This window comes from Genypterus blacodes, unplaced genomic scaffold (genome assembly GCF_046128005.1).
Source record: "Genypterus blacodes isolate CSIRO-AG114 ecotype Tasmania unplaced genomic scaffold, CSIRO-AGI_Gbla_v1 ptg000012l_1, whole genome shotgun sequence".
NCBI classification, from domain to species: domain Eukaryota; kingdom Metazoa; phylum Chordata; class Actinopteri; order Ophidiiformes; family Ophidiidae; genus Genypterus; species Genypterus blacodes.
In genome coordinates, this window is record NW_027466826.1 from 2,784,869 (window position 1) to 2,810,422 (window position 25,554).

At 43.6% G+C, this 25,554-nt stretch overlaps 1 protein-coding gene across 4 annotated transcripts in view; it reads left to right on the forward strand.

The window, feature by feature from the left end:
* The window catches only part of ate1 (arginyltransferase 1), a 44,563-nt gene that overhangs the window by 14,236 nt on the left and 4,773 nt on the right, over window positions 1–25,554 (forward strand). For all 4 annotated transcript variants that reach the window (XM_076164518.1, XM_076164495.1, XM_076164502.1 and 1 more), the window contains 4 exons: window positions 3,123–3,155; window positions 8,219–8,400; window positions 11,619–11,718; window positions 23,917–24,037. In XM_076164518.1, coding sequence (XP_076020633.1) covers window positions 3,123–3,155; window positions 8,219–8,400; window positions 11,619–11,718; window positions 23,917–24,037 — 436 coding nt within the window. The remainder of the gene's footprint in view (window positions 1–3,122; window positions 3,156–8,218; window positions 8,401–11,618; window positions 11,719–23,916; window positions 24,038–25,554) is intronic.

Sequence of the window (25,554 nt, forward strand, 5' to 3'; positions counted from 1 at the left end):
CACACACACACACACACACACACAATCGCTCACACTTACTGGTCTTAACTCTTGTGCTGAGCCGTGACTCTTCAGTTCCTGCACATGTGGCATTCATTTTCACGAAAACAGATTCAGTTAAATCTGTATTTACTCTCCCTGATGGCCAGGACTTAAACCACGACATATGAAAAACAACAACAAAGCAGGAATACAGAGAAATACTGATTAAAGATCTGAATAGAAATGTAAGTCATTGTTAAGGAACACTGTTTGTCTGCATTATGCATGTGTTTGTGCAGTGCCTGCAATATCAATGGGTTCAATAAAAGTTCCTACCAGTATGATTCCCATTGTAGATCCAGTTACCCACAAAATGTTTCCTCTTCCTGTCAAAGTCAGGGGTCAAAGTATTTTGTGTATTTAGAACCATTAACAATCGTATGCTATGTTCTCTGAGCTGTTGGCTTGCCTCGCCTCTAAGAAACCATGATCTAATCAATAACTAAATCTTTGAATAGAGGAAAAACCACTGGGTTGAGGTTGTATTTTGAACGAATCCAAGCTAGTTGTCATTGAAATGTGTAGGACAATTTGAGAGAGTGAAGGGCACAATAAGAGTTGTAAGTAGCAATTAGACTTTAGCAGATGTGTGTGTTTATATGTACTGTATGTGTGTAAGAGAGAGCCAGCAAGCACTGTGCTGAAGTGAAGACACGAGAGCTTGTGTGTGTGTTTGAGACGGCTGCTTGCCTTCGTAATCGTACACAGATGAGTGTTTATTATAGGAAAGGGAGAGTTAGGGAGGAAGTGATGGACTCCATGTGTTGGAGATGAGAAAGTTCCAGAAGGTACTCTGGACACGGCTCTATTTACAGGCATGTGTGTTGTTGTATTAGAGAGAGGCAGCTGGGATTGTATTCCCATGCTTATCTCTTCGCTGTCTTAACGTCTGTACCTATGTGGTACTTCGTCTCCATCTTCCGGAGTGTGTGTCCGCTGTGAATGAGTGAATTTGTCTTATGTTTGTGGGTTAGTGTCAGCCTGGCAGGGATGTGTGTGTCTGTTGTATGTCAGTGGTCAGAGAGGGGTCGACCCTGCCAGAAGCCAGGAGAGCAGCCTCACCCTGCCAAGGAGGGTTGACATAGCAGTGGAAACCTACCTGCTGCGCTCCATCCACTCTGTGGCCCTCTGGGTATGATTACCCAGCAGCCCCCTGATGGGTGTTGGTAAAAATGGAGGAGGAAAGGGAGGCAAAGTGAGGAACCAGGAGCTATCTGGAGGGATTGTGATAATACTTTTTTTAAATACTTTTTTAAGTGTATAGCTTCTCACGTCAGCTATACATACAAGGTGTTATTCATATACATACAAAGTCCACATACACTTTATACTTTACAACATTTTACTAGAAGGTTAACTGGAGATTTCATTCTCATTTCCACATACAGCAGCCCATGTCAGTATGCCCTCTATAAATGATGTCATCTAATAAGAGCAGATGTTGTTACCCTGGTAAACCATTCTCTTTTTTTTTTGTGAGAGTCTTAACCAATGTTTCATTCGTGCCCCACAGCAACAAATTGCACATTACGATGCTTTACTGTTGGTAATTTGTAGACTGGCAGGGTAGTAGTTGCTCAAACTTGTGCTTCGAAAATTACATTTTAGTAGAATGTGTCACGGAAGAAGAAGTTGTTTTTCCCCTGCGTAATTGTTGAAAGTGTTGTCGGCATTTCGCTTTCTATATTGATCATGGTGCAATGTTTGTTAAAAAAACAACTAAAACGGGTAGAGTTTGGAAAGTCAAAGTGTTTGAGGGTATGATTGATTTCTTGAGGCAAAGGTAAAATGAGAAAATGAGTAAAGATGAAAAGATGACAGGGCATCATTCTTTTAGCACTCGGTGCCAGATCATCCCTAGCACGGCAGAACATTGCATTAGTGTCACCAACACCCATCAGCCGTGACAGACACGCACACGCACACACACACACACACACACACACACACACACACACACACACACACACACACACACACACACACACACACACACACACACACACACACACACACACACACACACACACACACACATAGGTTAGGGGTCGAATGGGGCAAGATTACAACTATTTAATGAGTAAGACGCAACTACTTTTCTACTTCTATGTAAACTGGTCAGCCGATTGCCTTCTTATTGGCTTTGGGTGAAATGAACGAACTGCTTATAAATTGTGAAAAGCCGTTATTAGTTATAACTATGATTATGTTACTGACCGTCACCTTGCAACTTTAGTAGATGGAAAATGTCGATAACATCTCCTTATGAAGTGTTAACTCATGTTAACTCATCCCCCTGTCTGAATTTTTCTGAAATCATAAGACAAAATGTAAAAGTAGTTATTGTAGCGCCACCATCTGGTCAGGGAGCGTAGATGTTGTTGCTTTAGTAGAAGCGGAGTTGAGCTCAGTTTGGCAGCTGGTTTAATTGTTTTTTTTGGCACAGAAGAAGAAGATGAAGAAGAGAAAGAAAAATAACAGATTAATATCGAAACTCTTCTGAGATGAAGGTTGTTCATCTTTGCTCCTGTGGCTTTGCTGGTTCTCATTAAGACATGGTTTTGGCCTAAACATGGAAGATTGTCCTTTCGCTCCTGCTGGTCGACTAGTCTTTAAACACACTGCTCTCACCCTGGCGCTAAGACAGAGGGAACACAGGGAATAATAGGGAGAGTTAAAAAGAAAAGATTTAATGTTTCCATAGACCTAAAATCCCAGAGTAATTGAGATCTGATGTGTTTTTTGAAGTGTGCTAAGGAGATGGGGCAATTTTAACACAGGCATTACTGCTTATTTAAGCTGTCATTATGTCCTCCCTGGCTTGTATACTACAGTTGATTTGCTAAATGTTTTCATTTGTGTAAATATGGTCTTCCTTTGTATGCCCCTTTCTGAATGGGTGGGGGGCTACGTCTGATATGTGACAACTGAACGAGGGGAGTTTAAATGTATAAGACAGCAAATGAGACGTGCATGTTTTTCATTTGTATAATGTCAAAAGTGCTGGTGACCAGGACAACTAAATGTTTCTCTCTTTCGCCCCCCCCCCCTCTTCACCGCATGGACACCTCCTGCAACAGTTCCGGAGATTTCTCTGTGATTCACCACTAGAGGTATGTGTTTTTTTGCTGTCATCCTCATAAAACCTCTTTTAAAAATCTCTGTTCATCCATATCTTACCTGTATAGAGGTCTGCCTGTTAAATGTGGTGTCATGCAGATGTCGAAGGAAAGCAAATCTTCAGTTTGTTTAAATTTGAAAACATGCACACACACACACTCTAGTGGTGATAAATGTTCAATAGTTATGTTAGCATTTTTTGTTCAGCAAACAAAGGTCCCCCACACCTCCCCACCACCTTTGCTCTCTCTTTTGAACAGCCCTTCAGCTACATTATCGGGGAGTGGGGGTGGGTGATTCAGGAAATTGGTATCGTTTCATATTGGAGGAGTTTTACTCAGCGCTGTCAAAGTGAAATGGGGAGTTGATGCAGGAAAACGGCTAAATGTGCTGTCCAGATTGCACTGCAGCTATTTTGAAGATCTTGAGAGTTGTTTCTTCTAATATAATCTTTACAGAACAGCACACACCACACCACAGGACTTCACCTTGTGTGCCATTAGAACAGATGATGACAGTGATTGGCTCAGTTTGTGGGCATCGCTTTTGTTTCTTTGCCCTAGTTGACAAAAATAACTAATTGCTCAGGCTGCATGCTTGTTGTATTGTAAGTTACTGATTCACACAATTGGATAGCGATGCCATCTGTGACACTGTGTTGAACTGTGGTATTCTCTGTGGTGCAGCCAGACGTCACGCAGCACTGAGTAGGCCTGGTGAGCCGCAGCATTCAGATACACAAGGGGACCTATCGGGTCAGGACAATTACACCAGCAATTAAGACCCAGGATGGGCGCTTATAACAGCCACTTTAATAGGGTTGAGGTCCGGGAGCACACGCAAAGTCAATCACAGAGACACTCAAACACAGTCACTCTGTGTTGCCCTGTGGGCTCCCTCGGGTCTCGACTAATGAACATCATTAGTGTTTATAGGAAACAAGCTTTTATCACCTCGTCAAGGCTGGCGGCCAGGCACGCCGAATTATACTGCGTAGACACACAAACACACACACAGGCAGTGTAGCATACACACTTGCACAACTCCAAGTCTCCACTGTCCCCTCCTCTCAGGCTTTGATTTAGGGGGCCGTCTCCATTCACTTTGGCCTCCTCTTGCCCAACTTGTTTTTCCTTTTCTTTTTTCTGATCTCCCTCTCTGTCTTCTGTGTCTTTCCAACTTCTCTCCATTCCAGTTATTTTGCGTGGCTTTCTGTGCTACCTCTGCGTGTTGGCCTCCATCTGTCTCCAATCAGTGCTATTAAGATACACACATAGACACCCACCACATGAACCTACATACTGTGTGGTTCATCTGCTCACATGTAAGCTTACATTTATACCAATGTATGCAAACGGCAATAACCAACTGCAGCTCATTAGGGCTCAGATTCTTTGACTTGTTTGTTTGTTGCTATGTTCCATTGCACCAAAATTGCAGAGAATTCGTGCTGAAACAGAGGTAATTAACATCAGCTGTCAGCGATTTCTCTGAGTTTGTGTGTGTGAGAGTGAGAGAGACGGAGAGAGAATGTGTGAAATGAAACACATTAGCTATCTTGGACACACAATGGCACACACATCAGTGCCTGCACACAAGATGAGCATTACTCATGCAGCTGTGTGTCAGAGTACTTGACCTTGGTAAGGTGCAAGTAGCATCTGAGGTAGAAACTGTGGGGTTTATGGGGTGAGTGGGGTCCATGCACTCATTCTGTTTCTGTTTATTTATTTTACAGTCTCCTAATGTGTCTGTCCAAGGGGCAAACACTCATTAACAGAGGTGTTGGACAATTAGTCATTAGTTCCAAGAACGGTTCAAGGTTCTTGGCCACACCTCTGACCCTCTCTCTCCCTATTTTATTCTCTCTCTCTCTCTCTCTCTCTTTCTCTCTCTCTCTCTCGCTTACATCCCCTCTTAGTTTCTCCTACTTGCTGCAAAGGAGAGAATGAGAATTTACATTATGTATTTGAATCGGCAGAAGTAGTAAACACATAGAAACAGCATTGTATATCAGTACGTAAAGATCAGCAAGGAATACACCATCTGAAATACCATAGTGAACACACGGTATACTGCACATGCCAAAAACAGAATACCAATTGCCTGATTAAGGTACAAAATATACAGTGTTAAATCAGTTTTTGCATCCCACTAAAAATGCTTGATGTGACCTGATGCTACGACAAGATGATGATTCATAGAATCTATTTAAAAACAATAGCATTGTATTTCTATGTGTTTGTAGTTCTAAACTTTAGGACTATGAACACACTATAATCTTTAGGACCTTAAGATTTATGCCTTGACCCTCCATATAGCGATTGAATGCAGATCAGTGAAGTAGAATCAGCAGAGGTTCAGTGGTACTACACCTGCTATGCAATCTCTGCATTTAGCACATTTAGCTCATACGTTCAGGGTAATACCAATCTGACACTGTGCAGGTACAAAACTTCATAATAGCAGCACTGTGTGTGCACTGTAGTCAGAGCCAACCATCCCGTGGAGACTGATGGAAAGAGAAATCGGACGTTGTCGTTCATTTGTCAGATAAAACGGGCCATTACAGAATGCTACGACCTGCAGCCAGCCAACAGGATGTGTGTCGACGGGCTGTGTGTATATGTAGTTGCATTTAATGGATAGCTTGTACATATCGTGTAGATCAGTGCAGAAGTCATTATCATTTTTTTCGCAACTGATTTGCATTGCTGCAGATTCACGTAGAGTCGAGGTTAAAAGTTCAAGTTGATGTAAACAATCATCCCCCACAGACTGATGGACATATTGGATATAAATGTTTATCTTGATTGACAATTCCAAATAACTTTAACGATGTTTGGTATTAAGCAAGAATAAACATGTTCTGCTCCACCTCAATAAGAAATCCACAATCACAAATCACAGACATCACATCACAGGAAATGTCTTATTGTCTTTAGTTTGCTCTCTTTTCAAAGACGAAAGAAATACAAGAAAAGAAAAAAATAAGAAAGATGATGAATATGGACAGTCAATTTCAATTTCACGTGCTTGACATGAATTTATTATTTGAGCAGAGAATGGTCTTTATTTGGTAAAAATCCACCCATTTGTCTCTCTAAGCAAGTTGAGACACACTTCACACATACGGACATTAAAAACACAGCAAAATTCCACTGTCCCACTTAATGAGGAGAAGCAATGGGAATTCACATCTTGCTCAAACTCTGTATGGCCCTGTGTGGCAGGAAGGAGAGGGGCACCAGTCTCTGGGCCATATGAGAGCGATTTGGGGCTGCCGTGCAAGCTCTGCGGTGGTTTAAAGCATTTAGTGTAGAGAATGTTTAGATCATTGTCACAGTGGCAAGGACACAACCATTAGTCTGTCGTTTGAGTTGATGCACAGGTCACTCAGACCAGATCAGCCCGGGATACGGAAACTACAAACACAAACTCACACAGCCATTTACTCTTACTGTACTGACATTCGTGAAATTGTACATAAGCATCTTGACTCAAGGTGGGGTAGAGAAAATCTCCCTCTCTTGGACACACTGGCCCCTTCATACAGACGAGAAAGCCTCTCACTGATGACGTCTAAATGACACTGACGGGCCGCTTACAAAGCCCCCAGTGTTTCTGAAGGAACCGATGCCAAGAATTAACAGCACGCCTGTGTACATTTGATGATTCCCTCAGCATTAGATACTTGGGACACATGTGCGCACACCCAGGACTCCAGAAAGTGCTATACTTGCTCAAGATGCAGCGCCTGCCACCCCTCAACATCCCAGCTGCCCTTCATCAACTCTCCTCCATTTTTACATGCTGCATGTCCACTCGTCTCTGTCTGCCTGCCAATCATTCACAGTTAATGTGTACCAAACCCACTCCACTTCTGCCTCCTATCGTATGTCCTCTGATGTGGAGGCATAGGCACCCAATTCAATTTTGTACCTCCCAACACATACTGTACACCACATTGAAACCTGGGCGTCAGAGTGCCTGAGCTGGAGGGATGTAGCTTTGTTTTTACAGCCAGCTTGATTTTGAAACCCCCACTCAGAGGGTGTGCGAGGCAAGAATGTGGTACACGGTCACACTACTGGTGGCGTTGAGCTCTCTTAGGTCATTGAGCTGCAGGGTGAGCACATCAGTGTGTGCTTTTGTCCACCTTTTCCCGATTTGGTCAGGTTGGGGGCCCAGTATGGTGCACTGGATTAGTGAGCTAACTCTTTCAGTGTTGTGATAACTAGCAGTGTCTGCATTGCTTAACTGGACCCAGATGAATGCAGAAGAAGGATCGTGTTACTCATGTGTGATGAATAAACACAAGTGCCCCCCCCAACACACAGACACACACACACAAACCAATACCCTGGCTTAATATGGCTTGTAACCCCAACCTTTCTGCTTCTAGTCTTAAGCCTTAGCGATAAAAGAGTCAAGTAACTTGATTGAAAAGCCCAGCATGCATCTCCGTAAGAGAAATGCAAAATGTGTCAACCACTTAACAGTTTTATTCATGGCGTAGCACGTGCATGCAACTGCACACCCACACACACACACATTCTTTCTTGCCACATGGAGAGAGCAGACACAAACATATAGGAGTAAGTTTGGCTCTGCTCCACCACCACCTGGTGAAATGGATTTTGCTCATGCAGGGTCTTTTATTAAAAAGCCCCCCCGCCCCGGTGTGTTTCTGTGGCGAGTTACCTCCACCCTTCTCCACATAAGGGAGCCATTAGCAGGCTGAACGTGAGGCTACTGTACACCCCCTCACACATAATGTGTGAGGCCAGCCATGGAAAAGCCAGGGTTATAGTACCGATACACAGGTGTGTGTGTGTGTGTGTGTGTCTGTGTCTGTGTGTGTAAGAGGGAAAGTAGATTAGAAGTGCTTAAGGTAGTGAAACGTTCATATTAAATTCCACATTCTCGCTCCACTGTGATTTACAGTATAGATTTTACATGTGAACTCTGCTGCACACCTAAGTAATACTATTGTTTTGATCAATGAACACATTATCTCACTGCCTTTCTCTCTTTGCCTTTGTGTTCTACCCAGGCAGAACATTCTCCTGATGGGCCAGAGGCCGGTTACGGCTCTTTCCACCACCAGTACTGGCTAGATGGACGAATTATAGCGGTCGGGGTGATCGACATCCTGCCAACCTGTGTTTCCTCTGTGTACCTATACTACCACCCAGACTTTGCCTCATTGTCTCTGGGCTCCTACTCTGCTCTCAGGTGTGTTGCCAGGACTCAAACAACAGGCATTGACGCTTTTCTGCTGTTTCAAGTCATTATATACACCTTACAGTGTGTATAATGACCGTAAACAAATGAGATCAAGGTGGACATGCTGTAATGCCAAGGGTAGTGTCAACGCCCGTGTTTCTGACAAATGAAGACCACATTTAAGTTACTTTGAACTCATGGCATGGCATTGACGATGCAATGTAGAGGGTTGTAGAGACCACTGTCTTAGCAATGGTCAGTTTGCTTTTGTAGCTATACTATGTCTCAAACTGACTATGGCAATGGTTCATTCTTTTTCAATAAGTACAATAAGTGTTCTTGTTCACTCTATTCTGCTTCCCCTTTCAGTCTCCTCTTTTTTGCACTCTCCTTAACCCCCTTGCCTCCCTGACTCTTGCCCTCTCAGGCTTGTCAGCTCCTCCCCACAATTTTATCATTCCTTAGAACTTTATACCATAAGTGCAGTGTAGGTCGAGACAAATGTCTCCCTCTCTCAGGTTTGATTGGTTGACGCAAGAGTGCTGGTTGTGGTTGAGACAGTGCTTTCCTGAGATGTAATAAGAGATCACACAGACGCATATACATAGAGGTGTACACACGCACACACACACACACATGCACATCTGGCCTATAAAATGTAACCCAATAATGTGAGAATGTCTTTTTTCTGCACATGTGAGAGACTGGGTGATCTCTACTTGGTAGTCGATGTGTCCAGGTATGAGTTTGTGAGCTTGCAAGTGTTCATGTGCATATGTGTAAGCATGCACAGCCTTAAAGGTTGTAAGTGAAGCCAGCAGTTGGGATAACTGCTGAAAGAGGGAACACCCTGGTTGTCATAAACACACATTTCCCCATCACTTATTATTGCGAGACTCAATCCAAGAGTAACACAGAGTGCTCAGTGTGTGAAGGAGGCCTTGGAGAAGGGAGCCAGAGGGCCTGAAATCCTCCTCCTTGTTTACACACACCAAGGTCCAAGTCTTTGATCAGGTCTGGACACACCCTAGTCTGCTTGGCCCGGCCAACTCGGTCCAAAACCAACTGTAGAGAATGTAAATGTCTGTGCCTGTGTCAGATATATATTGTAATGCCCACAAACCTCAAAGTGATTTATTTTCTCATTACCTGACAGTAAGTTGCCAGGATACCCACCGGTCATGACCAATTTCTGGAATATGATACATTTTTACTAAGGTGTATTCCAGTAAATTTGGGACAATTTGGGAATTTCCCCTGGAAAATCAGTAAATATAGGGATTTTTTTTCCACAGGGCCTCTTTACAGGTATATACAGTATGTAAGATGTATGTACTTCCCACTAGTGTTACATGCTAACTTCATAGCAGTGCTTTGAATGAAAATGTTTCATATACCATATTATACAAGCCCAATTTGGATTGTTGGATTGAAAGTATTATGTGTATTCTATGTTACACATTACAAAAAGCAGGGCAGCACTCTGCACTGTGTGATTCAGCAATACAAACAGGAGAGGGGGATGTTGAGAAATGTCTTACAGGAGGAGAGTAGGAGCTCCTTCTCCCAGAAGCCTGCGGGCCGAATGAGAGGGAGGGGGGGCTGTAGTAAAAAGGCATGTAAAGAGACTGTGTGTGTGTGTGTGTGTGTGTGTGTGTGTGTGTGTGTGTGTGTGTGTGTGTGTGTGTGTGTGTGTGTGTGTGTGTGTGTGTGTGTGTGTGTGTGTGTGTGTGTGTGTGTGTGTGTGTGTGTGTGTGTGTGTGTGTGTGTGTGTGTGTGTGTTTGATTAAAAAACTTTCCAGAGTTTAATAATAAGTTTCAGTGCGCTTGCCAGAACTAACAGCTCACTCTGTTTAGCCGTGCCTGTTTTTGATGAATTTACAGTTGGTGTCCAGATAACATTGGACAGAGCAGTTATTGCTTTAGGACCAAATACATTCATTACTCATCTGAAATACTATCATCGGACCATTTCAGGGGGAAACAAATACGACGTCATGTTTTACTTTGCGCTGCTCACCGCTCTTCATGTAATATTTTGTGGAGTGATATTTTTCGGTGCATATGTTAGGCCGCAGTGAAGACCTGCTGGTGTGCACTGTTTTGCGCCCCTTTGTGTGTGTTTGTGTGTATGCACATCAGTATGGGGGGAGCTGTGCAGGAGCAGTAGGGTTGATAATTGGCTTGTGCTGGAGTGTCAGGTGGCTGAAGAGGGGATAATGGCAGACTCAAGCTGCTGCCATGAGGTGGGGGTGTGAAGAGCTGAAGTGAGAGGGGGGTAGTGCAGGGGGGGGGCTGCAGGGATTTTTTGTGAATGGGTCCCTCGCCTCTCTTGACCCCCACCCCCGTTTTCCAATTCAGGCCTGCCGGGCTCTTTTGTGGAGAGGGGATGGGAACCCAGGAACCTGGCAGCAAGCGGGTGACCTTCTAGCACCTCGCTCTAGCTGCTTCTCCTCTCCCTCCTTTTCTCTTTCTTGAAGCTCCTCTTTTATATTCTCCTCTTGCTTCGCTCTCTGTCTCTCCTCCTTCCCTGGCTTAGCCTGCTTTGTCCCATTTCTTATTTTTTAGTGCATCTATTTTATTTTAAGACCCCTTTCTCCCGCGCTCTCTCTCACTCTCTCATGTTATTGGAAGAGGGGGAATTCTCCCCCTTTCATTTAAGGGGGTGAAACAGAGGGGTGGAAGGACGAGTGAAACAAAAAGTTGAATAAAAAGGAGCTGGAATTTAGTTATGGAATAGCGAAGGAAATGGAGGAGGGAGAAGAGGAAAATACGCTTCAGTAAAAGGATGCAATTAAGGAAGAGGCTATTGGGGGGAAATAAAGAAACCAAGACATTTACTGTATTTGAGGAAGCTGTATAAATCTCCCGAGTTCTAAATCTTTATTTTACATGCTCTCCTTCTTTCTTCTCCGCCACCTTCCTTTCTGTCCAAGGGCTCAATAGCTATAGAGAGAAGGCAGTTGTTTTTGTCTAATGAAAGGAGACCAGGAAAAGCTTTTTTAACGTGTCCATTTACTTACCCAGCTTGGACATTCTAGGCCAAGCTGCTGATACCAATTTGATCTCTTGCTGCTGCAATTGATGTGTTGTTCATATACTAAATACTAATGTTAACGAGTGAACTGTATACATTTCTGCAGTTTCTAAAGGCATTAAGCATGAACCATGCTTTAGAGCACCTGTTTCAAAAAGTGTGTGTGTGTGTGTGTGTGTGTGTCCTACAGGGAGATCGCTTTCACCAGGCAGCTGCAGAAACAGTCCCCCAAGCTGTCCTACTACTACCTGGGCTTTTACATTGATTCCTGTCCCAAGATGCGTTACAAGGTACGCAGTCACACATATCATAAATGATGAATTCATAAGTACTGCTAGTCTTCCTTTGATTGATACAAGCAATATTCTAGCACAGCAACTCCATTAGATTAGGCTAGATGGCCGCAGTGTTGTCCCAATAATTACATTTGCTGCTTCTCCAATATCAAAATGTTGAATTCAGTACTCAATTGAATCCTCAAGTTGAAATTTCATTTGAAGAAAGTGTGTAATAAACTGTGTCACAGTCTGACAGTGTATTGCTCCAATGCTACAATTCATGCATCATTCACCTGTCTCAGGACATTTACATGCGATCAATACTCTTAAGTTTTTATCTTTACTGCGATGAAAAAGTAATGAATCCGCATGTATGGAATTGAGAATAATCCTCCTTTCTCCAAGTGTATCTGATGTGTTGCGTAATAGCGGTATGAGGTGAGCCTGCCCATTGAGGAGATGCATGTGCAGACTGCGTACTCTGTTTAAGACATTAACAAGCCTTAATAAATCAGTCTGCAATCACATACTCTAGCTCTGTTAATCTTAGTACTTCCATTTGTTCCTATTTGAATCTCATAAAGGTATTTTACATGCTTGATGAAAAAAAAACTGATTTATTACCTCAATCACAGTATTATCTAAGTTATAATAGATGTCAAAACCCAATCATGACGGTATAAATGTAATACTAATCACAATTAAACTTGTTTCTCCGCCATAACACTCTGCTTATCTCCTCAGTTTCATTTCATATGTATTTAAACTCTTAACAGTGTTCACTTTTCACTGATGTGCAATATTAGGCCCAATATAACTATTTCCTCCCTTTAGTTATAATATGTCACTGAAAGTAGAAATGTAGCCCTGCTCACTAAACTGTCAAGATGATGTATTACTTCGACTTTGATGTGTAAGCCCAATGCACAAGAGCCTAATGTTTCCGCCCTGTGTGTTATTTTAATCTCTCATACTGAAAGTGATCTGCACATGTGCTCTATTGTACCACACAGTCTGACTTTAAAAGACAGTAACGTGTCAGTCCATTGCAAAAGATGCTTAACACCTACATAGGACGCGATCCCGCACAGCGAAAGGTGGAGCAATGCAAAACATAAATAGACAACATATCTTTCTATGGAGTCATCCAGCCTTTGGTCCATAATCACTCAACTTGTGTTTCATTATAGCTGAACACCAGATTTAGGCGGACTGATTGACATATTGTAATATTGTGAGACATACATCTGTTCTGTGTGAACATACCAAACGATCGACCACACAGAAAGACAGAAACAGACGGACCTGTCTCACAGCCCCAAACTGTGTTAGCTGCACAATCAAACTATGATTATACTTTGATTAAGGCTATATCAGGGCTTTTTCAAATGCCATGTAAATACCTTAATGTGACACAAATGGCTTAATGTGACACAAATGGCTTAATGTGAACAAAAGGCCAGAATCAAGAAAAAAACCTGTGTTTGGTTGCAGTTTACACGAGACACAAATGCACATGGAAAACCTATTAGACCTCAACAGCTGATTCATACGCATGAAAAAATGGAAGGGATAAAAGTGAGGAGGAATGTAAGCAGCTTTGATGGAGTGAGCCCCATTACAGACAGTCAGAGAGAGCAAGAGAGAAGAGAATGGAAGGGAGAGACGCCAAGGCTGCTGAAGACATTAGCGGTTGAGAGAGGTCAAATCTATGACAGCCACTGTAACTCAGGACATGCACACATGTGTATTCATACGAAACAAATACAGCTGACTTGCATGTGCAAGTGCTGAGGACATAAATGCCCCTGCATGCGCATGTACACAAAACCTTTGACAGACATGCTGGGATTTATACCAAACAGCATGTTGGGATGTGCTGTCTAGTTGGGAGGATGGTCAAAGAAAGCCATCACGCCAAGTCTTTTAGTTTTCCTAAGATTGGCTCATTCATCCATTCTTTCTCTCATTTATCTTCTAATTCCCTCATTGTTCCCTTTTCATGTCTGTTCTCTTATGTTCCCAAAGTGTTTCGCTGTCCATGGGAAGCTGATGTCTTGATGGGGATTATGGCAAAGTGCCACTTGTTGTTTTTTTTAACATTTGCATCTTGTTTTTGGTTCTGCACAGTGCATTGCCTATTCCTTCTGTTTGGGTGTCTCTGTATGGAATGCGTGTGATTGTGTTTACTCTGTGTGTATGTTTCTGTGTATATGTGTATGGAACTCTGATCACATTATTGTCTATGAACGCTGTTACCACAGCTCCTAGGCGCTGCTGCATTGGTATTTACCTCCCCACCCCACCCCCATATCTGTTGTGTGTTTGCCTTTGCAGGGTCTTGTTCACAACCTCCCTTTTATGCCGACTTCTTTCTATTTTACCCTTGGGGAAGGACATAGAACAAGGGTGAGAAGGTTGCCTAGTTCCCACCTTTGGGCTCACACACTCCCACAGACCCAAACCTGCGCCCAAACACACTCTCAACACATGCACAGTGTCTTACTACATGATCTGATTTGCATATGAGCACAAGCAGTTCATTAATGCACAGACATACTGTGAAATTGTTCAAGGCTTTAAGATGGAGAGCCCTTAAACTACGGAGTTATTGTGTTGGAGGTTTACTTGTTTCTGGATCTCAGTCCTGCTGCTCACTTCTGTAAGGACCAAAACAGCAGCGCTTGAACACTGTTGGACATTTCTCAAACCCTTTGAACACTACTCCTTTTTTTCAATCTTACCCTCCCCTTCTCAATCGTCCTTCCCATTTCAGGGGACTCTCTGTACCCACTTATCATGTGCACACTAACACACATCCCCCTGTAGGGTTCACATCACCACTTAGCTAATGTTTGACCCCTCAAAACTGGAAACCCCTCGTGCTGAAGATGCCATCCACTCAGCAACGTAGCAGTCAGTTTTCACAATATCAGCATATTATTAGTTATTTTTTGTTATCAAATGCCTACTACAATACAAATGCTTTGTGTTGGTAATTGACACCAACATCATTATGAAAAGTTTTACATGGATCACGCTACATAGTTGTCATCGACAGCATACAGCAGAGATCTTAAAAGGATTAGTCAAGTAACACTCTTTTTTTAAGCCTCTCCCTTGCTGTTCTTTCGTTCTTTTGTTGTGACTTTTCTGTTTCCATTCTGAAATTCTGAGTTCTGTATTGGGATCAAGTCTCTTCTGCAAAGTGACACCTCATCATGTCCTGTTTGAAACCTTTTAATCAATACCAACCCTAGACGTGGTCCTGAAGCACAGCCTTAAAGGAACCTGGAAGACCTGGATTCTGGCCAGGAACAGGGGGCTGCCTGGCCAGTGTTGAGTCCTCTCCTTTGTTGTCAAAGCTGGGACGGAGTGTCCCACAGAGCCTTGCTGGTTTGGCTGGTGGGCTCAGAGCTAGACGTGACATCCTGCCCTTGGCTCCTTTCCCTTGTCCCTCGGCCCTCGGCCCTCTGTGGCCCTGTGATGTTGAGCTGTGGAGAGCAGAAGGTGAAGCTGTTGGAAGCTAAATGAGACCAAAGGTCTTGGCCCTTCTTTTTCTCGCCCTCAAGCAAGGCTTAGAGCCATCAGAGTGGTAACATAGTAACCGAGCCTTCAATAAGTTGTAAATTTGTTTGTTCACAGCTTGTGGGCAAATATGAAACGCTGACAGAGTACATGTAGTTTTGCAAGCATGTACTGGAGCGTCTGGAGTACTCTGGCGACAGAAGTGCACACACATTCCTGTGGTCTCTAAAAAGAGCAAGCTTGTGTCTGCATCTACAGTAATATCCTGACACCAGCAAGACGTTTTGTTTTACCCTAACCCGTGTAAATGGTAGTTTCGTAGCTGATTCTCAACTCAAATAATTTTCTGTTTATTTTTTCCGGTTTCAATAACTTTCCTCAAATAACGCTCGCATTAAGAGCATGTGAAACACATAACATAATATACACACACACACACACACACACACACACACACACACACACACACACACACACACACACACACACAGAATAAGCAGATTTGATATAGAATGAGGCTTTCATTCAGATAGCTTTAACTGCAATACCTGACCTTAGCAGTTCAAGGACTTTTCAGTTGCATGCATGTATGCACACACTAAAAACATGCACTTGCACACTTAAACATGCACGGGACAGAATGCCCAGTTTTACCCAGTTGGTGAGGGAGCGAGAGGGTTACATAAAGTGGCCCTTAGTCTTGTTATTATTGTTCACAGTGAAAGAATGTCTCGCTCTGAGCCCAGGAAACCATTAAATTTTCCACAGAGACGAAGAAAGAAGGAGTGGGCAAAATGAGTGAAAGGAGGAGGAAGAGGACAGATGGAGAGGAAAATAGGAGTGACAAACTGTGCCAAATGAGAAAAGGAGGCAAGATGAAAAGGCTTATTTGTTTCTCGGTCGTACTTCACCAACGTTTAAGGAGCCCTTTAGTGGCAGCTGCACCTCTATTCCCTTTCAACCTGAGTCCTCCATGCCCACAAACAACAAACAGCCAGGGAGTCATTTCTCCTGCAACAACCTGCCGTTTTTCGCATGGCCAAACCTTCTTAATCATGCAGGCCTGAAATGAATCCATCCAGGTGTCAACCAGTGTGTGGAAGAATCTGTTGAGGTCCCACAGATGAAAGAATTTGCTCTCAGTTTCTGTCAGTTGTCGTTATGCTAAATGTTTTCCTTAATCAATGTTTGCCCACAGGCTTTTCTGTCACACTGCAGCAGGAGCTCGGCTATTATTATATCAATTAGAGACGACAAAGTGCCCTTTGGCTCTTGCAAGTTCATTTAACATCATTTTCTCAGGACAACATGTACACGCCTGCCCATGGAATGTTTCCAAAGATAAATAATGTATACTGTGGGTTTCTCGTTCCCGTCATTCCTCTTCTCTTCTGGTCGTCTGAGTTTGTCTCTGTCACCGCTTCATTTTTTGCGGCTCTGATCAACTGGCTCGAAATTAAGGAAAAGACACATGCCACTCTGCTAGTTATGACTATGTAGACTGTATGACTAGCAGCCTACAGTATGTCAGTGTCATCTCACACTCAGGCCCACCAACCTCTGAAAATACAGGTACGCAGTTGCAGGTCATGACATGCTAAGAGCTCAGAGCTCAGAGCTATCAGGGGAACGCATGCATGTTATTTTCACTCTCAGAGCTCACTGCTGTTATGTGTGCGTGCGTGACCTCTCATTCTCTGTCACTTGGGTGTACATCTTGGTAGATTAAGAGTGACGGTGGGTGAGTCTGAGGCATCCGAAGGTGGGGCATTCCCAGATGGGGCCCCCTCCGGCTATGAGGGCCAATAGATGTGCCGGATTTTGTTCATGAGGGTACAGAATTCCTTTATGATTAAGTTTTGTTGTGAACTACAGTTTTGTGTAGAACTGAATTTGTGTTTTGTGGGCTTTACAGTCCTGTCCTTTTCTCTTTCTTTTCCTTTCTTTTCCTGAGCCGGCGGCACAAGAAACCAGCCACAATGCCGGTTGGGATGACAGATTGATAGAGATGATGTCATGCTGAACAGAATAGCATTATGTCGTTCAGAGATGATACTACACATTTTGTTAATTTCGGTGACTGTTGTTGCCGCGCTAACAGGCAGAGGCTTGACGTGTGTTTTTCAGTGAGAAAGATCTTGTTTCTGAAATTGTTAAATCTGCATGCTTGTATGCACTGAGTCACAGTGGTTCAAATGGAGGTGGTATAGGATTACTGTGGGGAGAATAGTGTTTCATGTTAAAACTGGTGTGCTCGCTTCCTTTTTTTTTCCCCGTCGTACTTTGTTGTTGAGCATGCTGGGGCTTTTTTTATGCTTTTGTTTTTTCTGCCCTTTCATCTTCTCACCCTGACATGAAGCAATATTTGTTTAGGTTTTGGAAGGTATTTCTCTTTGCCCTGCCAATAGCCAAAGACTTCCCATAATCCTCATGCTCGAAAATGTGTGCCCATCAAAATAATACCCAAGCTCATTTTCACCCTCTCTGCGAAAGTTCTAAGCTAAAGCATACACCCCGCTCCTGCCTTCCAGCCCCCCCTCCCCCTGTCTTAAATTGGAGCTTTTCTGACAGAAAGAGCGTTGTTTGATTTAGCTCGACAGCAGACCACCAACAGTGCCCCTCTCAGCAGAAATATTTGTTTAAAGTTTTTGATAATTATTCTTCTCTTTTATGCCACATCATCTCTTTTTCTCCCTTTGTCCTGCCACAGTTGTGTGTTTAGCAAATCATTAACAGGCTACAGCACAGTCTGGGGCCAGCCACTGCTTGGCACCCCCCAGGAGGAGCGCTGACAGGGTGAGGGTCTTGAGGGCAGAGTTCACAAGGTCGGGTCAGACGATTCAGTCGTGTTGTTGGTAGACGGACAAAGTTGGGTCAGGGGGTGTGGATGGTAAGAAGGGGACGATCGAGGGGGAGGTGTGAAGGTCATAGGGGCAAAAAGAGAGCTTGGAGATGGTGTCATGCTGAGCAGATCCAGAGCCCTCTAGCTGCCAGCCTGAGGTGTTTGCCTTGCCATTAACTTCTCTACTATTTATTTTCAAACCTGCTCCAGCTGCGCCACGTTGTCTGAGATGCCCGGTTTCTTTTTGGCAGTGGGAGGTGCTCAGATTGTTGATAAGCACTACTGGGCATTAAGAGTTGGCCTCATAATGCAGTTAGACATTCATTCAGAGTGGGTGGAGAGCCGGGGTTTGGGTCTTTTAGTTCTGAGCTTGAGGTGGGGTTTTAAGACTGAGATTAGGGGCCAGGGGTTTTGACTGTAAGTCAGTAAGCTGTGGTCTGTGTCAAACACGCATAGCAGCTCGCCTAGCCATAAAGACCAGAGGAGATAAAGAGATAAAAGTGCCCAGTCCGTGAGTTGATGCCCATAAAAGCACTGCCCTTAGTTCTCTGGGCTCCGCAGAAATGTGATCCTGTAAAAATATTTTCTCCTCATTAACCTGTCATCCATGGAGCCGTGACGCATAGCCAGGCAAGGGAGTGCAGGGACAGAGCGGGGTGGAGAATTGTGAAGAGGTGGGGATAGTGGGGGTTGTCCAGGGGCCCAAGGGGGGAGAGTTACCAGCCTGGATGCTTTATTTATTTGAAGGTCGTCCTCTGGTAATGTGTTGAGTAGGGTGAAAAGGCCCTGGTGGGCCCCAAGTGTTTAAACAGCAGTGGTTAGTGTAAATCTCCACAAACGCAGATGCCAGACATGTTCAGGTCGTGCTAACACACACACATTCACACACAAACAGATATTGTCACAGACTGTGGTGAAAGTGGGCGCAGTGTTCAGAGATGGAGAACAACATTGTTTGTTTGGATGTGTCTTTCATTGGTGCTGTCCCCCTGTCCCGCCGCCTCGCTTCTTATTAGGTATGCTATTTGTCTAGCTGCATGTGTATTTGTGTGTTCCACGCTGTTTACATATGTCCGTCAGCAACCAGAGGCCCCCCAGCAATGCACCCTTGTCTGGGGAGAATGCTTGTGTTTCAACATGCCCAGAATGATAGAGGGGAGTCATTGTGAGAGTTGTATGTTGGAGAGAGAGTTGGGATGTAGGGATCAGGGCCTGTGTTTATTGGCTTTTGACTCAGATTGGCTGAATGTGACCCAGGGTCAGGGTGCTGGCCTGGGCTGTTCTAGGTTAGGTCTGCTTGGTTCTGGGTCACACTGGGCCTCTTTGTATCCCCTCTGAGTTCAGGCTTGTCCAGGGCGAACACCAGCTTAATAATGTACTGCGAAGTGACCACAAATGTGACACGTTGACCGTATTTGTGTGTTTGGGTCAAATGTCTTTCTGAGAGTGCTTGGCCAGTGTGTAATCCAGACATAGTATTCTATTCACTATTGTACTCATGCTCAATTCCTGTTTTATAACACAAGCTCCTTTTGTATTGAACAATGATTTTGGATAAAACTGTTTTTTGGAGAGACAAATATTATAAACAAATAGTCCTGTCAGAGGAGGGGCTAACATCTATGACCTCATAGCATTCTGTGACCACCCTCCTATCACACTAGTGGAGCCACTCTGTCTCACTCTGGAGTAGTTGTTCCTTTGACCGGCAGATTATTGTGTAACTAATGCATTTCTCTGTAGAGTTTTACTGATACTGTTAATAAGAATACAATCCACAAAGATTGCAGTTACACACAAATATATTTACAGCTTGGGGGAGGGTGGATGAAAACGTATTTGGGGATTTGAGCAGGAAATCAGCAGCAGATGTCAGTGTAAAGGCAGGAGGCAGGGAAACCCTAGGACACATGGACACCCAATACACAACTTCTCCTCTGGTCTCTCTGCAGAATTAAAATCACTTTGAGCCTTGATGCTGCTGTGCAGCTGTAAATCAAAGACACATTTCAGACTCAAATAGTCTCCCCGTCAGAAACGAGTTTTGTCTTCATAGCTCTCGAGAGGTCTATTTATCATATTAGCACATTTGAATAACATTGAGGATAATAATAAATGCCAGTGTGATAAAAAGAATCGGGACACAACACAAAGATAATGTGTGAGATAAAGAATATTATAGAATCATTTATTTATTTTTAACAGTTGAAGTGAAATTTCAATCCAAAGGTAAAAAACTCCTCAAAGGATTCCGAAATTGTGAATAGTTCACTTTTGTGTTCAAACCAATGCAAACTTTAGCTGCATCATTTTTGACAAAGCTGCTATGTGACTTTTGGTGGGTGAAAGTCTGCATTATGCCCACAGCCTATCAAATGTATGTACTGTATCTGCTTTCTAGCAAGGCAGGGAAGATGAAAAGAAAGCAGTAGACCAACGCGGTGTAGGTTTTCACAAGGATTCTTTGGCCGCGGCGAAGCACACAGTTTATGATCAATTGCTTTTCATATAAATCAGAGGTATCGGCCTAAGGTGTGAGAGACAACACAGAAACTGGGAAAAGGCTGCACAACGGTCGAATGAGACAGTTGTGTGGTTGAGTCTTTCAGTTGGTAATAAAATGTACTTTGACAGCAGGGCCCCAATGTTTGTGTGTGTCTGTTGAGTTTGTATGGTCTGAATGGAGTGACTGATGCTGTGTCGGCAGGCGCTTGGATAGATGAGCAAAGTATTGTGTGACTGTGTCAAGTTTGATGAATATATGTGTTTATTTACTTTTGTCGATTGGTGTTTTGTAAGTGTTTACACTGGGCAACATGTTACTCAAATGAGATGTGTTATTTTCTTCTGTCCCGTGAAAGTTGAGTTCATTGGCGAACCCGCTATGTAAGAGATTGCTTTTCTGTAAACCAATGACCTTTGCATACTCATTAACGAACACAAGGCAAAAAAAGTAGGTTGTACAACAATTGGCTGTGAGTGCATCCTCAGCCATCTTTTAAATCTACAGTTACAATTTGAAATTTACAAAATTGCTTCTTACAATGGGTCTACTTAGTTCTCCGTATTTGTGTTTTCCATTATCCTCAGCACTTCCTCACTGCTTGGCCAGCCTGTCTTGGCACTTGGAATTCTCCTATCACTTCCATCAGCTCATGGTTCTGTGACATTGAATACCATCCCTTCTTCTCATCTGCACCTAATTTTCACTCTTCCCCATCTCCTTCCTATCTCCCTCTTATTTCTCACACCTCTGATGACAGCCAAGTATATGTGGGGAAGTTTGTATGTTTCCTTCTTTTCTCCGCTTTTTTGTTCCTTCTCCATGTCTCTCTTTTTCTCTAAATGAGCCTTTCAGTGGTTGTCTGTCGTCAGCATCACCTCCGTATCTGTCAGAACATGCGAGGGCAGCGAAAAAGGAAGGAACGGAAAAATGGTGATGGATTGGTTTGGAAAGGGAGGAAGACAGGACAGCCAAAACAAAAAAAAGTTTTGCTTTGTGTGGAAAGCCTGAAGACCAGTCTAGTATGGACACACACACACACACACACACACACACACACACACACACACACACACACACACACACACACACACACACACACACACACACACACACACACAAGCCTATCTTCCTATTCAATAGAAATAAATGTAGCCTCTCTTTGTGTCCTTACACCCCTGGTTGAGCCCCGTTTCACTTCCACCCTTCAGATGTTGGGGTCACACTCCACTCTTCAATGATCTCAGTTTCAGGAAACAATTATTCAATTCTCTGCTAGTGTAACTGCAAGATAAAGAGACAGATACTGTGAGCGAGATGACACCAAAACCGAAAACAGTCATCTGAAAATGGGCCAAAGAAGCTGCAGTGGTTGCTGTGAATTACAGGACTGTAAAGCCAAAGTCAGAAGGAAAATTCATCGAGGGGAGTTGAGCTCCGTCTTCGCTTTCTGTCCAATCAGGAGAGGCAGCGGACAGATAGTGAGCAGCAAACCAGACTCTACTTTTCTTTCTTTTTCTCCACTCCAGACCGCTAATAACGGTGTCCTTTCGTATGTAGTTACATTCGTCCCTCTCTCTCTATCCTTTCCTACTTTCTTGGGGAGAATTGAGGAATTGTGCCTGTGCCATGACCAACCTCTGTCTCTAATTTTGTTTGGATAGTCATCTCTGTTGAAACGTTTAAAGCCAGGGATTGGTATATCATTTTTGGACTGCATTTGGGATCCAAACCAAAAAAAGAGGAAATATAGGTCCTCAGAAATTATGAGTCCACCTTATTCCCCTTACGAATACTCACTCATACAAAGCAAACACTCAAATGGGACCGAATTTCTTAATGCTGTGGTTGCAAAACTACTGGTCTCCCCTTGTGTGTTCTCATTCTCAACCATACCTCTTTGTGTCTCTTTGAGTCTCTGAACCTTCCTTTCACTCTCCACCTTGTGTTTCTCATCCAGGGTGATTTGTGGTGTCAGGGTTAAAGAGGCCTGTTTGTGTATGGCTGTTTTCTACTACTGTGCAGGTGTGTGTGTGTGTGTGTGTGTGTGTGTGTGTGTGTGTGTGTGGGCGCTGCATTGAAAGGTGTGTCCCTCTGTGGTGTTGAAGGAATCTATAGAGTTTAGAGAGTGTGAGAGTGCACAGCGTGGTGTGTGCTGACAGTTGGGAGGTTGTTGGGACATGGGCGAGCATCCAGTCAGTCTGTGTGTCTATTGCAGCTACAGATGCGTCACATTCCACCACTTTCCATCTGTTAGCAGAAGCACTTAGAGGACATCAGTGTCTTTTTTTGCTCCTTTCTGAATTCCCCTTTTCTCCTGCAGCCCTCACCCTGGCCTTGGCCTGCGCATTTTTGTTTTGTATAACCAAATGAATTTAGTGGTACATTTTCTGCATTCCCCTGTACCCCTTCACCTAATTATGGGGCAGAGTAAAGTGCTGACTCCACTTGAGGGCAGAGCTGGGGGACTCTGACTGTCATTGAATACCACAGTCCCTCCAAAATGTCCTCTGTTTTTCATTTTTTTCATAAAAGCAGCCTGGTTCATCCTCGTGCCATTTCATTCCGCTTGTGAAAACAGGCAGCATAGTTTCCATACAGTACGGCGCCGTTAACAAATGGGCTATGATCACAATGGCTGCAAAACAACAGTATTTTCCTGGGTTGGGGTATTTTATCACAGTCACCAAAGAGGTCACGTTTTGGTCCTGTTTCTCAACTTCAGCCTATGCTTTTAACAATTTTGATCTTGGTATACAAACATTCAACAAGTCTAATAGCAGATCCATCTGTTTTTAGGTATAACAACCAACATTGTATAACCGCAGTAGATGTAGAGTGTTGATGGAATGGAGTCTTTGTCCGACAGTTTATTGTCATGCGATTGTGTGTGTTGAGATGGTGCAGCGGTCCAGTTCGAGGCGCCTGCTTGTTTAGAGAGTTATCTTGGCAGTTTGTGTTTGTTTGGAGCCATGTGATGGAACCCAGGTCCTTGATAATGGAGTTTCTCCCTCTTTTTTTTTCTCACAGCTGTTTTTGTTAAGCTTGGTTTACTTTCCATTCAAAATGTTCGGTCAAACACAAGACTTGCAGCCCTCAGGCCAGCACACATTACGATATGCTGGTGTGTTTACATTTTGTGTTCATTGACATAGCACTCCACAGTGCAAGCGTAGTTTCAGCAGAGCAGAGTCTGATCCAGGTCTCAGCCCTGATCCTAAGCAGGGTCACTTCAGCAGGGTCAGATTACATTCTGTCATTCTTCAAACTAAAGGGTCACTAGCATGGTGTGAAAGTGGTATAACTTCTCTATCTCTCCCTTTCTATCTTCTTCCAGAGGAAGTACCGACCTGCAGACCTCCTCTGCCCAGAAACCTATGTGTGGGTGCCAGTAGAGCAATGCCTGCCTCAGCTGGAGAAAACCCGCTATGCCCGTTTCAACCAGGACTCTGACGCAGGTACATATATGTGCAAGTACAGGCACAGATGCAGGTACATCTGTGTAACACTCACACTTTTATCATGATTAATGTATGACAGTATTGCAAACAAGCTGCCCTGCCTCTGTCGGCTTGTTCTTGATTTCTCCATTGCCATCTATGTGGTATCTTGGAGGAACCCTGTGTTAAAATCTGATCTAGTTCCACTGTGGCAGTGAATAGAAACTAGTCAGCCTGCTACAACATGGTGTGCAGTCACTGAACCGGGGTCAGTGGAGTTCTAGCATCTCTGAGCACATGGTCCTCCGTCCGGAATAGGAGGAGGCAAGGAATAGAAAGGAGAGTTTGGCACTATTGCGGGTGTTTGCAAGGTCAAGCAGCTCATATCTACATCAAACAAATACTTCATGTGGCCCTTGGTACTAGATGGTACACTCATACATATTTTAGATCAAACCACTGACTCCTCACCTCACTTTTGGACCCTACTCATGTCCACATTTTACAAAATCTCAAGGATAACCAATATAATTAATATAGCATCACTATTGGGGGTAATGCAAAGTAATCCATTAGTGTAATTAATTTACATTTCAAGTTACATAGGAATGTAATACACTAATGTTGCATTTTTCAGTAATTACATTACAGTTACTGGCTTGGTGAAAATTGCATTATACATAAAAGTTCCACAGAATTACTCACTGCTCTCTGAATTAAAAAGTGTGTCAGTATCAATGAGGGAAAGTTATTTTTCCCTCGAAGCTGGCGTTTATTTTCCTTCGGCTCATTTATCTTTCGGTGTTAGAACATATATGTCTGTGGGAGGAAAGAAGCTGCATAAAGTATGAAATGGCCCCAGACTTAAAAAGAAAGACAGGGATTGGTGGGAGAAGAAGCGATGGAGGAGGGAGGGAGGAAGAGAAGGAGGGAGGGAGAGTGACGTGCTGTGATATATGTGATTTTACATGTTGAAAAGTGAAAGGGAGGGAGGCTGGTACCATACATTGGCAGCAGGATGCAGAGGGCACAGTACAATGAAGGGGGTTGGATTGACAGGAAAGTGAGATATGTATGTGTACAAACAGCCCTCCATTATGCTGTCAGGCTGAGGTCATACTTGGACTCACAGCGTGCAGGGAGGTTAAAACTAACACGCCGAACTGTGAAGGGAAAATCCACCTTCCTGACAATCAAGCTTCTTTCCTGTCTCGTCTTTCATTTTTCAGGTACAGATGATGTTATGGAACAGGAAAGTTTGTCAGCACTGACGGCACCGTCGCCAAACAGGGATGCTAAATTATAGGTTTGTCGTGGAAACTAAGCTGTCTTTGATTCCTAGGCAAGCCTTTGTTGTTGATTTAATGGGTGGTGAAATCACCACGCCCAGGAGAAGGAAAGGTATTTAACAATTTGTTAATGGCCAGGGTGTAAATGACCTACCAACTGTTTAGCCAGTGGTCGGTCTGACCTTTTACTCTCCATCACAGTATTAATCCCTGACTAGGCACAATTTACTGAGGACAAATTGGCGG